Raw genomic sequence first — 18058 nt, 5'->3', positions numbered from 1 at the left:
ATTATTCTCAAATTTAAGATAATGAATTAATTTATTTTTGTTTATATCAGGTTCCCAGCCAGAGCTGCTGGAGTTCAATGTGCTCCCAAATCAGTGTGGAAAACTGGCTCCCTCCTGCGGGCAGAGGTATGGGGGCTTATCCCCAGGGATGAGTTGAAAATAGGCGACTGAGCAGACTCCCAAGTCCCAGGACCCCTGCCTTCCAACATCTGCTGCAGCCTGCAAGAGTGGGTGGACCCTCCAGACAGGTCCCCAGGGGTGGGTGCTCTGCTTGGAGCCCCATTGCTTGCACCTGCCAGGAGTAAGAGGATTGCAAGAAGTGGGAACCAAATCTTCCTTCCTTCCAAAGAAAGGTCAGGGACCCGAAGGCAAAAGTGGTGAGAGGCCAGCTAAGTAGAGGGGTTCCCCTGCCTTCCATTGCCCCACAGGCTAGAGTCAATCCATTCCCCAGTTTCTCCCTTCAAGTGTTTTCTAGCAACAAGGGACATTAACAGTTACACAAATGGACTTCCTACCCATAGACCCTGCAGGGTCATTAACACCTCTCCTTTACTGACACACATAATTAAATAAATAAAACACTATGTGAAAAAAAAAAGATATATATCACACTTTTGAAACATTAAATACAAGCAACCTAAGATTAACAACTAAAGAAAACACAGAGACAATGTCTCTCTGGTAGTCTCAAACAGGCTGCCTAGGCCCAGACTGGGACACGATCTGATGCCACCAGGGGCAGATCCAGGAAGTAAAGAAAGTGCACCTCTTCAACGTATATAAGATGTAGTGGGAGGACTGACTCTCAGTCAGCTAGCCAGAGGGAAGGATCCACCAAAGAGCAACACAACAACAACCAAAACCCAAGTACAACTGGACAGCCTAAATAAAAGGCATCCCTAGAGCAATAAGTTCAGGAGATCAAGGAGACTGCACCACTGAATCCCACAGGTCTCCTACCACAGAAGGTCACAACATGAAGGCAGGAAGTCAAAGAAGATCAATCAAAGAAGCAGAAACAAACAAGAGTCACAAATATGGGGAGACAGGAAAACAATCCTCAATTGAGAGGAAAGGAGGAATCCCCAGAAAGACTGCTAAATAAAATAGAGGCAAGCAAAGTATTGGACATGGAATTCAAAATGATGATTATAGGGAAGTTCAACGAGCTCAGCAAGCTCAAAGAAAACTAAAAAGACCTCCAGGGGAACTACAAAGAATTAAAGGGCAATTATAAGGAACTTATTGAGAACTCCACCACTATTAAAAAGGACATGGAAATTGTCAATAAGAGCCAGAAGAAAATGAAGAATACAATTTCTGAATTGAAGAACATGGTAAAAGGAATCAAAAGCAGGCTAGATGAAGCAGAGGATCAGATCAGTGAGCCAGAGGACAACACAGAAAAAAATTCCCAGGCAGTGCAACAAAATGAAAGAACACTGAAAAAGAATGAAGAAGTTTTAAGAAAGCTGCAGCACAATATGAAACATAATAATATCCATATCACAGGGAAACGAGAAGAAGAAGAGGACCAAGGGTTAGAAAATCTGATTAAAAAGTAATGACAGAAAAGTTCCCTAACATGAGGAGAGAAAGAGTCACGCAAGTCCAGGAAGCACAGAGGGTCCCAATTAAAATGAACACAAAGAGATCCACTCCCAGACACATCATAATTAAAATGGCAAAACTCAAAGACAAAGAGAAAATCCTAAAGGCAGCAAGAGAGAAACAGCGAATAACATAAGGGAGCTCCGATAAGGCTATCATCATATTTCTCAACAAAAACACAACAAGCCAGAAGGGAATGGCAAAAAATATTCCAAGCATGAAAAACAAAGGCCTACAACCAGGAATACTCTACCCAGCAAGGTTCTCATTCAAAATGACAGGTGTAATAAGGATTTTCCAAGGGGATAAAGGCTAAAATAATACATCTCCACCAAACAAGCATTGCAAGAGTTGCTAAAGGGTCTGCTTTAAGAAGATGAAGAGACAGAGAGAGACAGAGAGGAACACATGTACAAAAGGGAAAAACAGCAATGAGTAATTACCAATCAATAATAACCTTAAGGGACTTTCGGCCAAGATGGAGGCATAGACCAACACGCTCTGTCTCCCTCTACAACTAAGAAGAATTACAGCTAACACAAACTAAAAAGAATAAGTTCCTGAAAATAAAGCTACATGGAAGTCTAACATATGAAGTCATAAATAAGTGGTGCTCGTCTGGATGGGTAGGAAGTGTGAGCCCGTGGCTGAGAGATCAAACTGTGCTGGAGGCGGCAGCAGAAGAGGCAAATGGCAGGACCTGGTGAGCAGATGCCTGTGTTGGGGGGGAGGAGAGAGGCACCTGGGGGGCGCCCCGGCTGCAGACCGAATCCTTCGGCTCGCGATTCCAACATCGGAGAGGGCGGACCCCGTTGGGAGGTGGCCCTGTTCGCCAGCAGGTAGTACCATCGGGAATCCATCTTGGACCCCTGCCCCACGCAAAGCACCGCAGGGTGGTGAGAAAGGTCACCAGGTTGTGATGAGCACACGGGGCTCCGCCCAATACAGCATAGGAGATGTTACAGCGCCCCGCCCAAGAGGGAAAGATAAACAGAATGGTCAGAATGGCAGAATTAATGATTGAAATACCAATCACACAGCTAACGAAAAAACAAATAAAAGCCTCGACCGAGGAACAAATAGCGAATCTTTCGGAAGCTCAGTTAGAGTCATAGTTATAAGACAGCTTACAGACCTAACAGCGGGGCTGAATCAAGACAGGGAAGGAAGGAAGGCTAGCCCTGCTGAAATGAACAAAAACACATACAAGACAAGTGGAAAGGAAGGGAAAGCCATGGATCAAATCAACAAATCGGAACATAGGGAGGGAACAAACAGTCAACCAGTGCAGAAAGAGGAAACGAAGAGTGAGGAATATAACGAGAGGCTCAGAAACCTCTGGGAAAGCTATGAGAGAACGAACATTTGGGTTATCGGATTGCCAGAGGGTGAAGAAGAATAATTAGAAATTTAAAAATTATGTGAAAAAATAATGAAGCAGAACTTTCCTAATTTGGGGAAGGAGGTGAACTTAGGTCCAAGAAGCACAGAGAGTTCTGGATAGGCTGGACCCGGAGAGGACCACACCAAGACACATTATCATCAAAATGTCAAAAATTAAAGATAAGAGAGAATCTTAAAAGCAGCAAGAGAGAAGAGAAGAATCGTGTACAAAGGGGTCCCAATTAGACTATTAGTGGATTTCTCAAAGGAGATTTTACAGGCAAGAAGGGACTGGCAAGAAATATTCAAAGTAATGAAAATCAAAAACCTACAACCACGATTACTCTATCCAGCGAAGCTCTCATTCAGGATAGAAGGGCAGAGAAAGTGTTTCCAGGACAAAGTAAGACTGAAGAAGTTTGTTAGGTTCAAACCACTGTTATATGAGATGTTAAAGGGACTTGTTTAGAAGGAGGAGGATCTGGACAATGAACATTAAAATGAAAACTGTATCACAACAACCAACAGCAAAAGCTGGGGAACTGAGGCACAGGCAAACTAAGTAGGCAACAAGAAGGGAAGAAGAATTATAGGTAAGGGGAGCATATTGGGGGGAGGTCAGCGGGGAGTGAGGGAGGGAGATGGTGCAGGAATTGGGAAGCATAGTGGGAGGGAGTGGAGTGGACAGGAAGATGTTGAAAAGAACTATATGCAGGACCAATGGGCATGGACTAAGGTGAGAGACAACTTGAGGGAGGGGGGAGCAGGGGGAAAGGAAATTGGGACAACTGTAACAGTATAATCAATAATAAAAAAAAATTATGGAAGAAAAAAAAATAGCCTTAACTGTAAATGGATTAATGCACCACTCAAAAGACATAGGGTAGCTGAACAGATACAAAAACATGACCCACATATATGCTCTCTACAAGAGACACAGCTCAGAACAAAAGATCTACACAGACTGAAAGTGAAGGGATGAAAAAAAAAATATTTTAAGCAAACGGAAACAATGGACAGATCTTCCAAACAAAGAAACACCATGGATATTATGGCATTGAACAATACTCTGTATCAAATGGACTTGATTGATACACACAGAACCTTTTACCCCAAAGAAGCAAAATATACATTATTTTCAAGTGCACATGGAACGTTTTCAAAGATAGACCATAGTATAAGACACAAAAACGAGCCTCAACAAATTCAAGAAAACTGAAATTATATCAAGCATCTTCTCAGATCACAATGGCTTGAAACCAGAAACCAAGCTCAAGGAAGAAACATGAAAACATTCAAATTCATGGAGACTTAATAACATGCTATTAAATAATGAATGCATTAACAATGTCCTCAAGGAAGAAATCAAAAACTTTCTGTAAACAAATGAAAATGAATGCACAACAGCCCTGAATCTACAGGACACAGAGAAGGCAGTCCTGAGAGGGAAGTTAATAGCAATACAGGCCTACCTAAAAAGGATAGAAGAATTTCAAATAAACAAGCTAACCCTACAGCTACAAGAACTAGAGGAACAACAACAAACAGAACTTAGAGCGAAAACAAGGAAGGAAATAATCAAGATCACAAAAGAATTAAATGACATAGAAACTAAAAGAAAAATTCAAAAGATCAATAAAACCAGGAGCTGGTTCTTTGAAAAGATAAAACTGACAAGCCTTGAACCAGACTCACCAAGAAAAAAAGACTGAGGACCCAAATAAATAAAATCAGAAATGAAAAAGGGAAATCATAAATGAGACCAGAGAAATACAAAGGATAGTAAAAAATTACTACTAATAACTATATACCAAGTAATTTGACAACCTGGATGAAATGGACAAATTTCTGGGAACATACAATCTTCCAAAACTGAATCAAGAAGAAGCAGGAAACCTGAATAAACTGATAACAACTAGTGAAATTAAAGCAATAATCACAAAACTCCCAGCACACAAAAGCCCTGGACCAGATGGCTTCAGAGGTGAATTTTACAAAACATTTAGGGAAGAACTAACTCCTATCCTTCTCAAACTATTCAAAAAAATCCAAAAAGAGGAAATCTCCCAAACTCTTTCTATGAAGCCAGTATTATCCTAATTCCAAAACCAGGTAAAGGCACAACAAAGAAAGAAAACTACAGACCAATATCCCTGATGAACATACAGGCTAAAATCGTCAACAAAATATCGGCAAACTGGATCCAGCAATATATTAAAAAGATCTTATACCATGATCAAGGGGGATTCATCCCAGGAATGCAAGAATGATTTCATATTTGCAAATCAATAAATATAATACACCACATAAACAAAATGAAAGGCAAAGATCACATGATCATATCAATAGATGCTGAAAAAGCATTTCATATAGTTCAGAAAACATTTATGATAAAAACCCTCAGCAAACTGGTAATAGAGGGAGCATACCTCAACATAATGAAGGCCATATATGAGAAACCTGAAGCCAACATCATACTCAATGGGAAAAAATCCCATTTACTATAGCAACAAGAAAAATAAAGTACTTAGGAATAAACTTAACCAAGAAGGTAAAAGACCTGTACATGGAAAACTACAGAACACTGAAGAAATAAATTAAGGAAACTACAAATAAATGGAAGCATATACTATATTCATGGACGGGAAGAACTGACATCATTAAAATGTCCATACTACCTAAAGCAATTTATAGATTCAATGCAATCCCTATTAAAATACAAATGACATATTTCACAAACCTAGAATAAATACTTCAAAAATTTATATGTAACCAAAAATGACTCCAAATAGCCTCAGCAATCTTGAGAAAGAACAACAAAGTAGGAGGAATCACAATACCTGATATCAAACTATATTACAAGGCGACGGTAATTAAAACAGTCTCAAGCTGGCATAGGAACAGACACATAGATAAATGAAACAGAATAGAGAGTCCAGAAATAAACCCACGTCTCTAAGGTCAGCTAATATTTGACAAAGGGGAAAGGAGCATAAAACGGAGTGAAAATAGCCTCTTCAACAAATGGTGTTGGGAGAGCTGGACAGGGATATGCAAAAAAAAAAAAAAAAAAAGAAACTAGAACACCAACTTTAACCATACACCAGAATAAACTTAAGATGGATAAAAGACTTAAATCTAAGCTGTGACACCATAAAAGTCCTAGAGGAAAACATAGGCAGTAAAATTTCAGATATCCCACACAGCAATATTTTTGCCAATATATCTCCCAGAGCAAGGGAAATAAAGGAAAGAATAAACAAATGGGACTACATCACACTAAAAAGTTTCTGCTCAGCGATAGAAAAGTGCAAGATGAAAGAGAATCAACCGTATGGGAAAACATATTTGCCAATGATATCTCAGAGAACAGTTTGATCCCCAAAATATATAAAGAATTTATACAACTCAACACCAAGAAGATAGAAAATCCAATTAAAAATGGGTGAAGGACCTGAAGAGGCACTTCTCTTGTGAGGATATACAGAGGGCCCATAGACATCTGAAAGGATGCTCAACATCACTAGACCTCAGGGAGATGTGAATTCAAACCATAATGATGTACCACCTCACACCAGTCAGAATGGCCATCATCAACAAACAACAAGTGTTGACGAGGATGTGGAGAAAAGGGAACCCGAGTGCACTGCTGATGGGAATGCAGACTGGTGTAGCCACTATGGAAAACAATATGGAATTTTCTCAGAAAACTAATAATGGAACTGCCCTTTGATCCAAAGATTCCACTGCTAGTATTAAACCTGAAGAATCCTGAAACACCAATTCAAAAGAATATAATGCATCCCTATGTTCACAGCAGCACTCTTACAATATCCAAATCCTGCAGACAGCCTAAGTGCCCATCTGTAGATGAGTGGATCAAAAAACTGTGGTACATTTACACGATGGAATACTATGCAGCAGAAAGAAGCAAGGAACTCCTACCTTTTGTGACAACAACGATGGAACTGGAAAGTATTATGCTTAGTGCAATAAGCCAAGTGGCAAAAGAAAAGTACCATATCATCTCACCTAATATGAGAACCTAATGAACAAAACAAGCAAATGAGCAAAATAAAACCAGAGGCATGGAAACAAGGAACAGACAGACAGTGGCCAGAGGGGAGGAGGGTGGGAGAGAAGTGGGGAAAGTAGGCGAGAAGGGGGGAAAGCAGGGGAAAGGTGTAGTCAAGGAACTAGTATAATGACCCATGGACATGGACAACTGGGTGGGGACTGACTGTGGGAGAGGGGGGAGGTTGGACAGGCAGGGGAAAGCAATGGGGCAGGGGAATGAGACAACTGTAATAGAACAACAATTTAAAAAATGGATTAAAAAAATAGACAATGCTTGCAAGGTTCCTAAAATTTAAACTTGCCCAAAATCTGTCTGCTTACCTTTCTATGTTGCTTCCAATTATAACTACCTCAATTGAGATAATAAAACTAGAACTGGCCATCATCACCACCAATCATTCCTTCACCCCAAAAAGGCCATAAAAGAGACCAGAACATTTCCTTCAATATTTCAGTTGTGAGGGAAACATAACCCATTCTGTCCATCTACACAAAAGTGTATGGCCAAAATATTCAAACCATTGAAACAAACAAAAAATCAGAATGGCAATATCTGAAGAGGTAATATATTCAGTGTAAAGAAACAAATAGTATAATATCTCTTGACTGAGCTTTAATTTTAATATCTTAAAATTTCTGTTATATTACTTACTTGAAAATTTAAAATTAACCAAAATTAGATCTCAACTAAAGAAAGAATTCCTATCTAATTTTAGCAGATATCTAAAATATAAATATCCTCATCTGAAAAAATACTAGACACTAAAAATTTCCATTGAAACACTGCAGATGGAACATTCATGAATACTACTCAAAATATTGAGGGTTAATAATTTAAATAGTATAGTATGTATGTAAGAAAAAGCTTCAGAAAAGAATATATGCATAGCTGCCATCATTTTTCATAAAAACAGGTTTACTTCATTGAGCACTGCCTATATAGTGGTAATTCCTTATGAACTAAGACCATTCAATAAAATAAAATTAATAGTATCTTGAGCTCTCAGAAATGACTGCTTGCATCTATTATTCACCTACATCAGTTTGAACAGTACTTGCTGATCTGTGTAAATTTATTTCTCAACGGTTTAATTTTCTTTCATGAATATCAAGTTTTCCTGTGATAGCCCTGTCCATTTACTGTAAATCGTGTGACTGTTCCCCAAATAATAAACAAGTATTAGGATATTTTATAGTTAAAGTAAAAAGACAGACAATAAAATACAAATTTTACTTTATGATATATTATCAGTCAAGTGGATGTGTGTTATGTTCTAGGCTTGGTTGAACCCAATATTAGAAACATTAAAATTTGGTACAAATTGTTATACATAAAAGGTAACTACATTTTATATTCATTCATATAATTTTCTCCTTCTGATTATTAATAATTCATTCTAAAAGGGGGAATCAATATTTTGATCAAATTATGCTCTTAAACATTAACCTTGAACATGCAGTGTTGCTCAACAGTTAGTACCAACATTTTTGGATATCTAAAATTTTTCTCAGTATTTTATTAATGTAAAAAATATTTAAGCAAAAGGATGCAAGTGTACAAAGTAACTGCTGTGATCAAAGGTGTAGGAATACATTTACTAATTACTTGACTCAAACTTTAGGTCAGGGTTTGCAGCACCCTCCTTAGGGAAAAGAATACGTCATTGCTAAAGTGCTCCTTTATAGGAGGGAGAACAGAAATATTAGGAATTTGCCATTAATAGATGACTAAATCTATATCAATCATGAGTGTTCTATGAAAATAAACTATTATAAAAGAAATAATAAGTATTTCACTATTTCTAGCTATTAAGATTATGGAAAAGAATCTTTCAAAAGTTAACTTGTAACATGCTCAGGAAATAATTTTTTTGTACATTAGTAAATTGTTTAACTCATAAATTCTTACCGTTCTCGATTAAATTTAAGAGAATGAAGAATAGCTGGTCTTTTTTGTCTAAGGTTCCACAAATGAAGTGTATCATCTGAATTTGCACTGACCAAAGCACCCTGGAACAAAAAGAAAACAAATTTAGCAAGTGATCTACTTAATTTAGGGTTTATTGTGAAGCAAAGACAACAAGCTAATTTACTGAATTTTTCATGGCTTGAAGAGTTATTTGTATCTATATAACCTAGAAATAAATGGAAAATCAACTGCACATACTCCAATCAGGAAGCCTAAGAATGCCGTAGTGGAAGTAGCAAGTAAGGTACAGCATAGGGATTGGTCAGGATAACTAGCTCAAGAAATATGCATATACTAATACAGAGGAAAAGTTACAGTAAGCATCATTGTGACTATTAAAGATTTTTTTCTAGTCTTCGGGAAAAACTTAAATTTTTTTTTTGTTTCTACTATTCACACATATACTATATAGCTTTGCAGAGAAGCAAATATCCTACCCAGCATTAAAATTCAATCTAGTCACATAAAAATTCTTCATTTGTAAGAATTTTCTATATACTATAGTTGGAAAGTATATGTTCTTCCTAAAAAATACATTTGGTATAGTTTAATTTGTTTTTATAGTTCAAGAAGCTTCATCTATGATTAAAGAAAACATCTATAATAAAACATTTCTCCAACCAGAATTCAGTATAACTTCAAAAATATTAAGATAATTTTTATACAAAATCTCCAAATACAAATAACTCCTATTTCAAAGTCAATGTTTTCTACTTCTTAATATGGCAGACACCATACAGGCAAATAACTAGCTGCCATGTATGATACACACACACACACACACACACACACACACACACACACACAACTATTTACTTCACTGAGTTCAGTAATATCATCTTAAACAATGTCAGAACTTTTACAATTATGAATTTCCCTGCTAAGTATGTCAATGCTTGCCCTATAACAGAGTCTGAAGATACTCTAGAGTATTGAAATGTGTTCTTTAAAAGTGATCTTGCAGAATCATGGTGAGCCTGAGATACTTAAAATTCTTTTCATATTTTCCAAAGTACTCTGTTACAAGTAACCTTTCTTAGTTTACAATATCAGTCACAGATATCAAAATCATTAGCCCATTTAGGTGCCAGGAAGATCTATATTGAAATTCCTAAAATCTATTTCTTCTTTAGGAATTAGAGAAGATAGGAATCGAAGTAACATTCCAAAACAGTTCCTAATACAAAAATACTCATGTATCCTATAATAGCTCCCTTAATATTCTGTAACTGTGAATTTAGTCTCAAAGAAGAACAACTTTTAAAACACCAATCATAATCATAGCATATCCATTAAAATGTTTAAAAATTTTTTATAATTTTCATTTGTTTATAAATATATAAATACACATGTTCAAAGAGGTACATTCATATATACACTTTAACGTGAACTCATGTTAATAAATAAAATGTACCCTATACATGCCTTGGGGAGTTTTATGTTTGTTTGCTTATTTTACTTGTAAACTATTCCCAAATGCTCATATATACCAACTGTAAATTTATTACGATTGTTTGTAAGTGCTTAAGGAGATACAATTATTTTTTGAGATATAAAATGCTGATCTCATTTCTCAGGAAAGTGGAAATTCATTTGGTATAGGGAATAAAATGGAATATAGGAAATTAATAAAACATTTTCCACAGTAAATAATTATGTGCTACACAAAAGATATAATTTGCCAAAGACACAGTCACTGGAAGGAGAGTCTGGAGACCGGGTGTAAGATATAAGCAGTTTATTGAGCAAGCAGGGACTGAGTGAGAGGGAGTCTACTCCCGGACCACCTCTGGGGCCTGCAAGTGTAGGGGGTGATGGGGACTCCCGGACCTCCTTGAGGGGCCATAGGAGTCCCACCCAGCCTCTGCTGAGACACACCTTTTAAGCCCGCAAACAACAGCCACAGCGCCAGACACTCTGGGAAAGTTCCTAATTAGGGAGCTGTAACTGCCACCTTTGTTATTCTGGCCATGGGGTCAGCAATTTTTCATTCTGGCTACCTCTAGATTCTGACATTTAGATCCTGAGAATTTCAATAATATTTTAGTGTAGTAGCTGAATAAGTCTAGGGAGGAAGTCATTATTATTAATTCTATGGAAAAACTAGAGGGTAACATCACTGGAGGGAAATGAACAGGATCTCTGACACGAAAAGGGATAGGACACATTAAAGTAAGCACAACATCAGTGTGTCTAGGGCTCATTTACAAGCAAAGTGAATCTACAAGAAGCACTACTAAAGAAGATCTATGAAAAAATTAAAAACTGTGAACAAAAACGCCAGTCATGAGGTCAGAAACTAGAAAGTTTGGAAAAAAGTACAGAAGCCGAGTATGAAGTAGATCAAGGTAAGTAGTTTAGGATAAACAATGTAAACAATAGAAGGATGTTAAAGACTTATCTTTATATATTCTCAGTTATGTAGCATGGAGGGAAACATAGGGCTTTGAAGGCAATTCTCAGAAAATCATACCTGGGGAAATACTAGGAAACAACTTATGCCGCCAGTACACATCCATACACAAGGCAAAAGGCTGTGATCTCTCAGCTAGTAACACAGAGACTTCAAAAAGGCTGTCATTATAAATACTAATGGAAGAGAGGGGAAAGACGCCAGCAGAGTAGCTAACAGCCTTGTCTGCTAGCTCTCATCTTGGAGCTGACTTGGAGTACAAACACAAAGTGGAGAGTGAGTGAGAGCAGCTTTCAGACAGGGCAAACTGGGAAGGGAGCATAGGTATAGAGCAGGAGAGGGCAAAAACCACACCGGCTCATTAGCAGGGATCTATGGGGGCAAAGAGAGAAGGCCAGGGCAGTGCGGAGGCCTGGCAACTGCGCTCTCACAGTAGGCACCCCACCCACCGAAGTCCTGTAGGGATTCAGTGAGAACTTCTGGATTTGGAGGCTGTGCTTGCCTCTTCCTGAGGCTGGTCTGAAATCTCAGCTTAATTGTTGAGAAATTAATCTGAATGATCAACTGAACACCGGCTGGAGCTAAGCCTTGTAGCTGCAGGTGGGTGGAGGAGGCCACTTCATAGTGACCTGTCTGGTGATGCAGGAGTGCTGCAAGTTCCAGCTTAGCTCCCATGGGTAGCAGCTGGACATGCAGAGAGATTTTTCAGTGCCCTGAGGATTACCCCAGAGAGGAATTGGGGAAGGGGCAGAAATCAGGCTGGGCCCATTGGCAGTGCTGAGAGTTAGCTAGGTGGTGTCTGCCTCTAAGAGGTGTAAAACAGTGTTGTTTTGTTTGTCTGTTTTTTTCCCACTGACTAGGCAGGAACCACTGGAGGGGCTGTGAGATTCTTGAGGGGAGGGTGCACAAGATTGCAATGGCTCCCGCTTGCCTTGGGCTCTGGCACAGGGAAGGCAAAGTTGACTAGAAACGCTTCAGGGGAGTTTGTGGCAGTGGTGTCAGAGAGAAAGAGCTGGGGGAGCAGCAGACAGGACCCCAGTGCTGGAGAAATCTTTTAAGCAGACCACTCCCCTCCAAGTGGCAACAGCCATAGGGGAAGCAATAGCCCTGCCTGAAGAAATTACTCAGCCCGGCCCCATGGTGCTTAAACCTGATTGCAGATTACAGAGCGACTAGAGTAAGAACCAAAAGAAACCGACACAGGAAGCATAATGCTGGTAATCTCTAACAGGCTGCCTAGATTCAGACTGGGACAAGATCTGATGTCACCAGGGGCAAATCCAGAAAGAGAAGAAAGTGGTAACAAAACAGATACTAAGGAGACAAATTCCACTGTGATCTTCTACAGGAGTTAGGTGTCTCCTACATAGCCTTTCCACTGTGATCGTCTACAGGAGATATTTGTTCTGCATATCCTTTCAACAGTCATTTCATGTCCTCCCAGTCTGTCCATTATAAGCAACTAGTCTTCATATTATAGTGATTTCAAATCTCTATTTTGTTCCTCCCTTTTGTTATTCAATTTTACCACCTGATTTCCTATTCTCATTTTTGCTTTAAATTCTATCTTCTCTCGCGACAACTCATTTCAAACTGCACTCATTCTTTCTCACCTCTCCAGCCTCTCACCATTTTCCTTGTCATTAGTCACCTCAAATTATTTTTCCCATTCATAAAATACTTATTCTCTCTCCACCTTGATAAATCTGTGCCCATTGAGTGTGATATGGAGGTAGTTATGACATTCCTGCAACCTTACTCTTACATCTTCACTATTTTGGTATTTCAAACCTCAAATCTCATCATCCCCCTCTCCTAATCCATTTGCACTTTCCTCCAGCCCTTTCCTTCGTTCATTTTAAATTTGAATTTTTTCCCTGTCTTAGCCCAGTTTTCATTCCTATTAGTAGTCCTTCTCCATCATCTCAAAATCCCTTTCCTCCAGACATCTTTTAAGCTTATCTTTCTTTTTTACCTTATTCCCATTCCACCTATATTAATCTTAGCTCACAGGTTGTTGACAGAGCTGTGGTGAAACGTTTTCTCTAATTTGGTGCCTATTTTTCTTCTTATTCATCCTCCTTTTTGTGTGTGTGTGTTTGTTCTCTCACACACTATATGTATACTTTTTTATAACTTCTGTTTACCCAAATACTAGACATTTCCCCTCTCCCAATTCATTCCACCTTCTTCTCTACCTTTTCTACATATGATATAAATTTTACTTTCATTCTCTTATTGCCTTGTCCCTACTCATTACTATTATTGCTCCTCCCCTCCCCTCTCAAAAGTCATTTTTCTTTCAGTTATTCAGCACTTATTTGTTTCTCCTTTCTTATAATAGTATTAATCTCTTTACATCCTTATTAATATTGGCTCATTTGCATATGATATGGTGATTGAGGGTGGGGGATATCTTTGTGGGTGTGGGTTTTTTGCCTGGACTGGTGGCTTCCTTTTTAGCAGAAGTTCAACAATGTTTACAAGTCAAGGGGGGCAGAGTGACTCTCAGACAACTAGCTGAAGGGAAGGACCCATCAAAGAGCAAAACAACAACAAAAACTGAAATACAACCAGACAGCCCAAATAAATTACAGAAAGGGGATCCCAAGATGATCAAGTTCAGAAGATCAAGGAGTCTGTACCACTGAATCCCACAGGACTCCTACCAAGAAGGTCACACCACAAAAGCAGGAAGCCAAAGAGATTAAGAAACAGAAACACACAAGAAGAGACTACTAAAATGGGGAAATGAAGAAACACAACCCATCAAAAAGAAAGGGGGAATTCTCAGGAAGTGTCATAGATGAAATAGAGGCAAGCAAATTCTCAGATATGGAATTCAAAATAATGGTAGTGAGAAACATCAATGAACTCAACAAACTCAGAGAAGACTATAGTAAACTCCAGGGGAACTACAAATAACTCCAGGGAAACTACAAAGAACTATAGGGAAGCTAAAAGGAACTTACTGAGAACTACAGCAGAATTTTAAAAAACATAGGAACTATTAATAATAGCCAGGAAGAAATGATGAATACAGTTCTGAACTGTAGAATACAGTAGAAGGAATCAAAATCAGGCTAGATGAAGCAGAGGATCAGATCAGCGAGCCAGAGGACAACCTAAAAATAATTCCCAGAGAGTGCAACAAAATTAAAAAAGACTGAAAAAGAATGAAGAGGCTTTAGGAGAGCTGCAGGACAAGAAATGTAACAATACCTGTATGATAGGTATACCAGAAGGAGACGAAGAAGAGCAAGGGATAGAAAACCTAACTGAAAAGGTAACAACGAAAAACTTCCCAAACACCATGAGAGAAAAAGTCACACAAGTCTAGGAAGCACAGAGGGTCCCAATGAGATGAATCCAAGGAGGGTAAAGATACATAAATATTAACGGTAACATTGAAAGACAAAGAGAGAATCCTAAAAGCAGCAAGAGAGAAACAGCTAATAACATACAAGTAAGTTTCAATAACACGATCAGCAGATTTCTCAACAGAAACACTACAAGCCAAAGAGAATGGCATATAATATTTCAAGGAATGAAAAACAAAGGCCTACAACCAAGACTACTCTAGCCAGCAAGGCTCGCTCTCAAAATAGAAGGTGAAATAAGGAATTTCCCAGACAAAAGAAAACTAAAAGAACACATTTCCATTAAACAAGCATTGCAAGAGATGTTAAAGGGTCTACTTTAAGAGGAAGAAGAAAAGAGAGAGAGAGGAACACAGGAACAAAGGGGAAAAAAAAACACAATGACTTAGTACCTATCAATAAGTAGTTGTAAACATAAGCACTCAACACAGAAGCACCCAAATATATAAGGAAAATCATGGAAAACTTCAAGAAGGATATTGACAGCAACACACTCATAGTAGGGGACTTTAACACCCCATTTTCAACAATGGACAGATCTTTCAGGCATAGAAACACCAAGGATATTGAGGCATTGAACAACATTCTAGATCAAAGGGACTTAATTGATATATACAGAAACTTTCACCCCAAAGAAGCAAAATATACATTCTTTTCAAGTGCACATGGAACATTTTCAAAGACAGACAATATGGCAGGACACAAAAAAAGCCTCAACAAACTGAAAGAAATTTGAAGATATATCAGGCATCTTCTGAATCACAATGGCTTGAAACTGGAAACCAACCTCAAGGAAAAAACACAAAAACATTCAAATTCATGGAGGATAAATAACATCCTATTAAATAATGAATACGTTAACAATCACATCAAGGAAGAAATAAAAAAGTTTCTGGAAACAAATAAAAATGAATGCACAGAAGCCCAAAACTTATGGGACACAGCGAAGCCAGTCCTGAGAGGGAAGTTCATAGCAATACAAGCCTACCTAAAAAGGTTAGAAAATTCTCAAATAAAAATCTAACCCAACAGCTACAAGAACTAGAGGAACAACAACTAACAAAGCCCAGACCAAGAAGAAGGAAGGAAATAATCAAGATCAGAGCAGAATTAAGTGACAGAGACTAAACAGACAATTCAAAAGATCAATAAATCCAGGAGCTGGTTCTTTGAAAAGATAAAACAAAATCAACAAGTGTTTAACCAGGATGATCAAGAAAAAAAGAGAGGACCCAAATAAACAAAATCAAAAATGGAGGAGGAGAAATCACAACCAATAGAAGAGAAATACAAAGGATTGTTAGAAATTATTACTAACAACTATAGGACAAGATATTTCACAACCTGGATGAAATGGACAAATTTATGGAAACATAATCTTACAAAACGGAATCAAGAAGCAGCAGAACACCTGAACAGACCAATAACAACTAGTAAATTAAAGCAGTAATGAAAAAACTCCCGGCACATGAAAGCCCTGGACCAGATGTCTTCACAGGTGAATTTTACAAAACATTTAGGGAAGAACTAACTTATCCTTCTCAAACTATTGCAAAAAATCCAAGAAAAGGGAAAACTCCCAAACTCTTTCTATGAGGCCAATATTATCCTAATTCCAAAACCGGGTAAAGACACAACAAAAAGAAAACTATAGGGCAATATTGCTGATGAACATAGATGTTAAAATCCTCAACAAAATATTGGCAAATTGGATCCAACAACACATTAAAAAGATCATACACCACGATAAAGTGGGATTCGTCCTTGGGATGTAAGGATGGGTTCATTTTTGCAAATAAATAAATGTAATACACCACATGAACAAAATGAAACACAAAAATCACATGATCATATCAATATATACTGAAAAAGCATCTGATAAAGTACAAAACCTATATATGATGAAAACAACAGCAAAATGGGAATAGAGGGAGCATACCTCAACAAATGAAGGCCATATACGAGAAACCTGCCACCAACATCATACTCAATGGGCAAAAACTGAAAGCATTCCTCCTAAGATCAGGAATAAGACAAGGATGTCCACTCTTTCCACTCCTATTCAACACAATTTTGGAGGTTCTAGCCACTATAATCAGACAAGAAAAAGAAAGAAAAGGCATCCAAATTGGAAAAGAGGAAGTAAAACTATCATTATTTCCATATGATATGATAGTGTACATTGATACCCTATAACTCCACCAAAAACTACTCAACCTAATAAGTGAATCTGGGAAAAGAGCAGGGTACAGAGTCCATATTCGGAAATCGAAGGTATTTCTGTACACCAACAATAAAATGTTAGATAGAAACTACAAAAAATAAATAAATAAATAAATAACCCTCACATTTACTATAGCAACAAGAAAAATAAAGTACTTAGGAATAAACTTAACCAGGAGGTAAAAGACCTGTACTCAGAAAACTGCAGAACACTGAGGAAAGAAATTAAGGAAGATACAAATAAATGGAAGCATATATCATGTTCATGGATGGGAAGAATCAACATCATTAAAATGTCCATACTACTCAAAGCCACTTATATATTTAATGCAATCCCTATTAAAATATTTATACCAATGGCATATTTCATAGACCTAGAACAAATACTTCAAAAATTTATATGGAATCGAAAAAGCCCCGAATAGCTGCAGCAATCTTAAGGAAGAAGAACACAGTAGGAGGAACCACAATACCTGACATCAAAGTATACTACAAGGATACTGTAATCAAAACAGTCTGGTATTGGCATAACAAAAGACATATAGACCAATGGAACAGAAATAAACCCAGGTCTATATGGGCAACTAATATTTGACAAAGGGGGAACAAACATAAAATGGAGGGAAAATAGCCTCTTCAACAAATGATGCTGAGAGAACTGGACAGGGACATGCAAAAAAGTTAAACTAGATCACCAATTTACACCATACACCAGAATAAACTCAAGATGGATCAAAGACTTATATGTAAGCTGTGACACCATAAAATTCCTAGAGGAAATGTAGGCAGGAAAATCTCAGATATCACACATAGCAATATTTTCGCCAATATATCTCCAGCAAGGAAAATAAAAGAATAAACAAATGGGACTACAACAAACTAAAGAGTTTCTGCTCAGAAAAAAAAAAACAACAGCAAGGTGAAAAGGGAACCAACATTTGGGAAAACGTATTTGTCAGTGATACCTCAGACAAGGGTTTGATCTCCAAATTATATAAAGAA

At 37.7% G+C, this 18058-nt stretch overlaps 1 protein-coding gene across 5 annotated transcripts in view; it reads right to left on the bottom strand.

The window, feature by feature from the left end:
- STXBP5L (syntaxin binding protein 5L) overlaps positions 1 to 18058 on the bottom strand; it is a 344728-nt gene that overhangs the window by 263771 nt on the left and 62899 nt on the right. For all 5 annotated transcript variants that reach the window (XM_090265844.1, XM_090265853.1, XM_090265871.1 and 2 more), the window contains exon 4: positions 8981 to 9081. In XM_090265844.1, the coding sequence (XP_090121970.1) occupies positions 8981 to 9081 (101 nt within the window). The remainder of the gene's footprint in view (positions 1 to 8980; positions 9082 to 18058) is intronic.

Source organism: Furipterus horrens, unplaced genomic scaffold (assembly GCF_987537825.1).
Source record: "Furipterus horrens unplaced genomic scaffold, mFurHor1.1.pri manual_scaffold_1, whole genome shotgun sequence".
NCBI lineage: Eukaryota > Metazoa > Chordata > Mammalia > Chiroptera > Furipteridae > Furipterus > Furipterus horrens.
The sequence above is the reverse complement of the archived record's forward strand: the minus strand, read 5'-3'. Positions and strand labels throughout refer to the sequence as shown.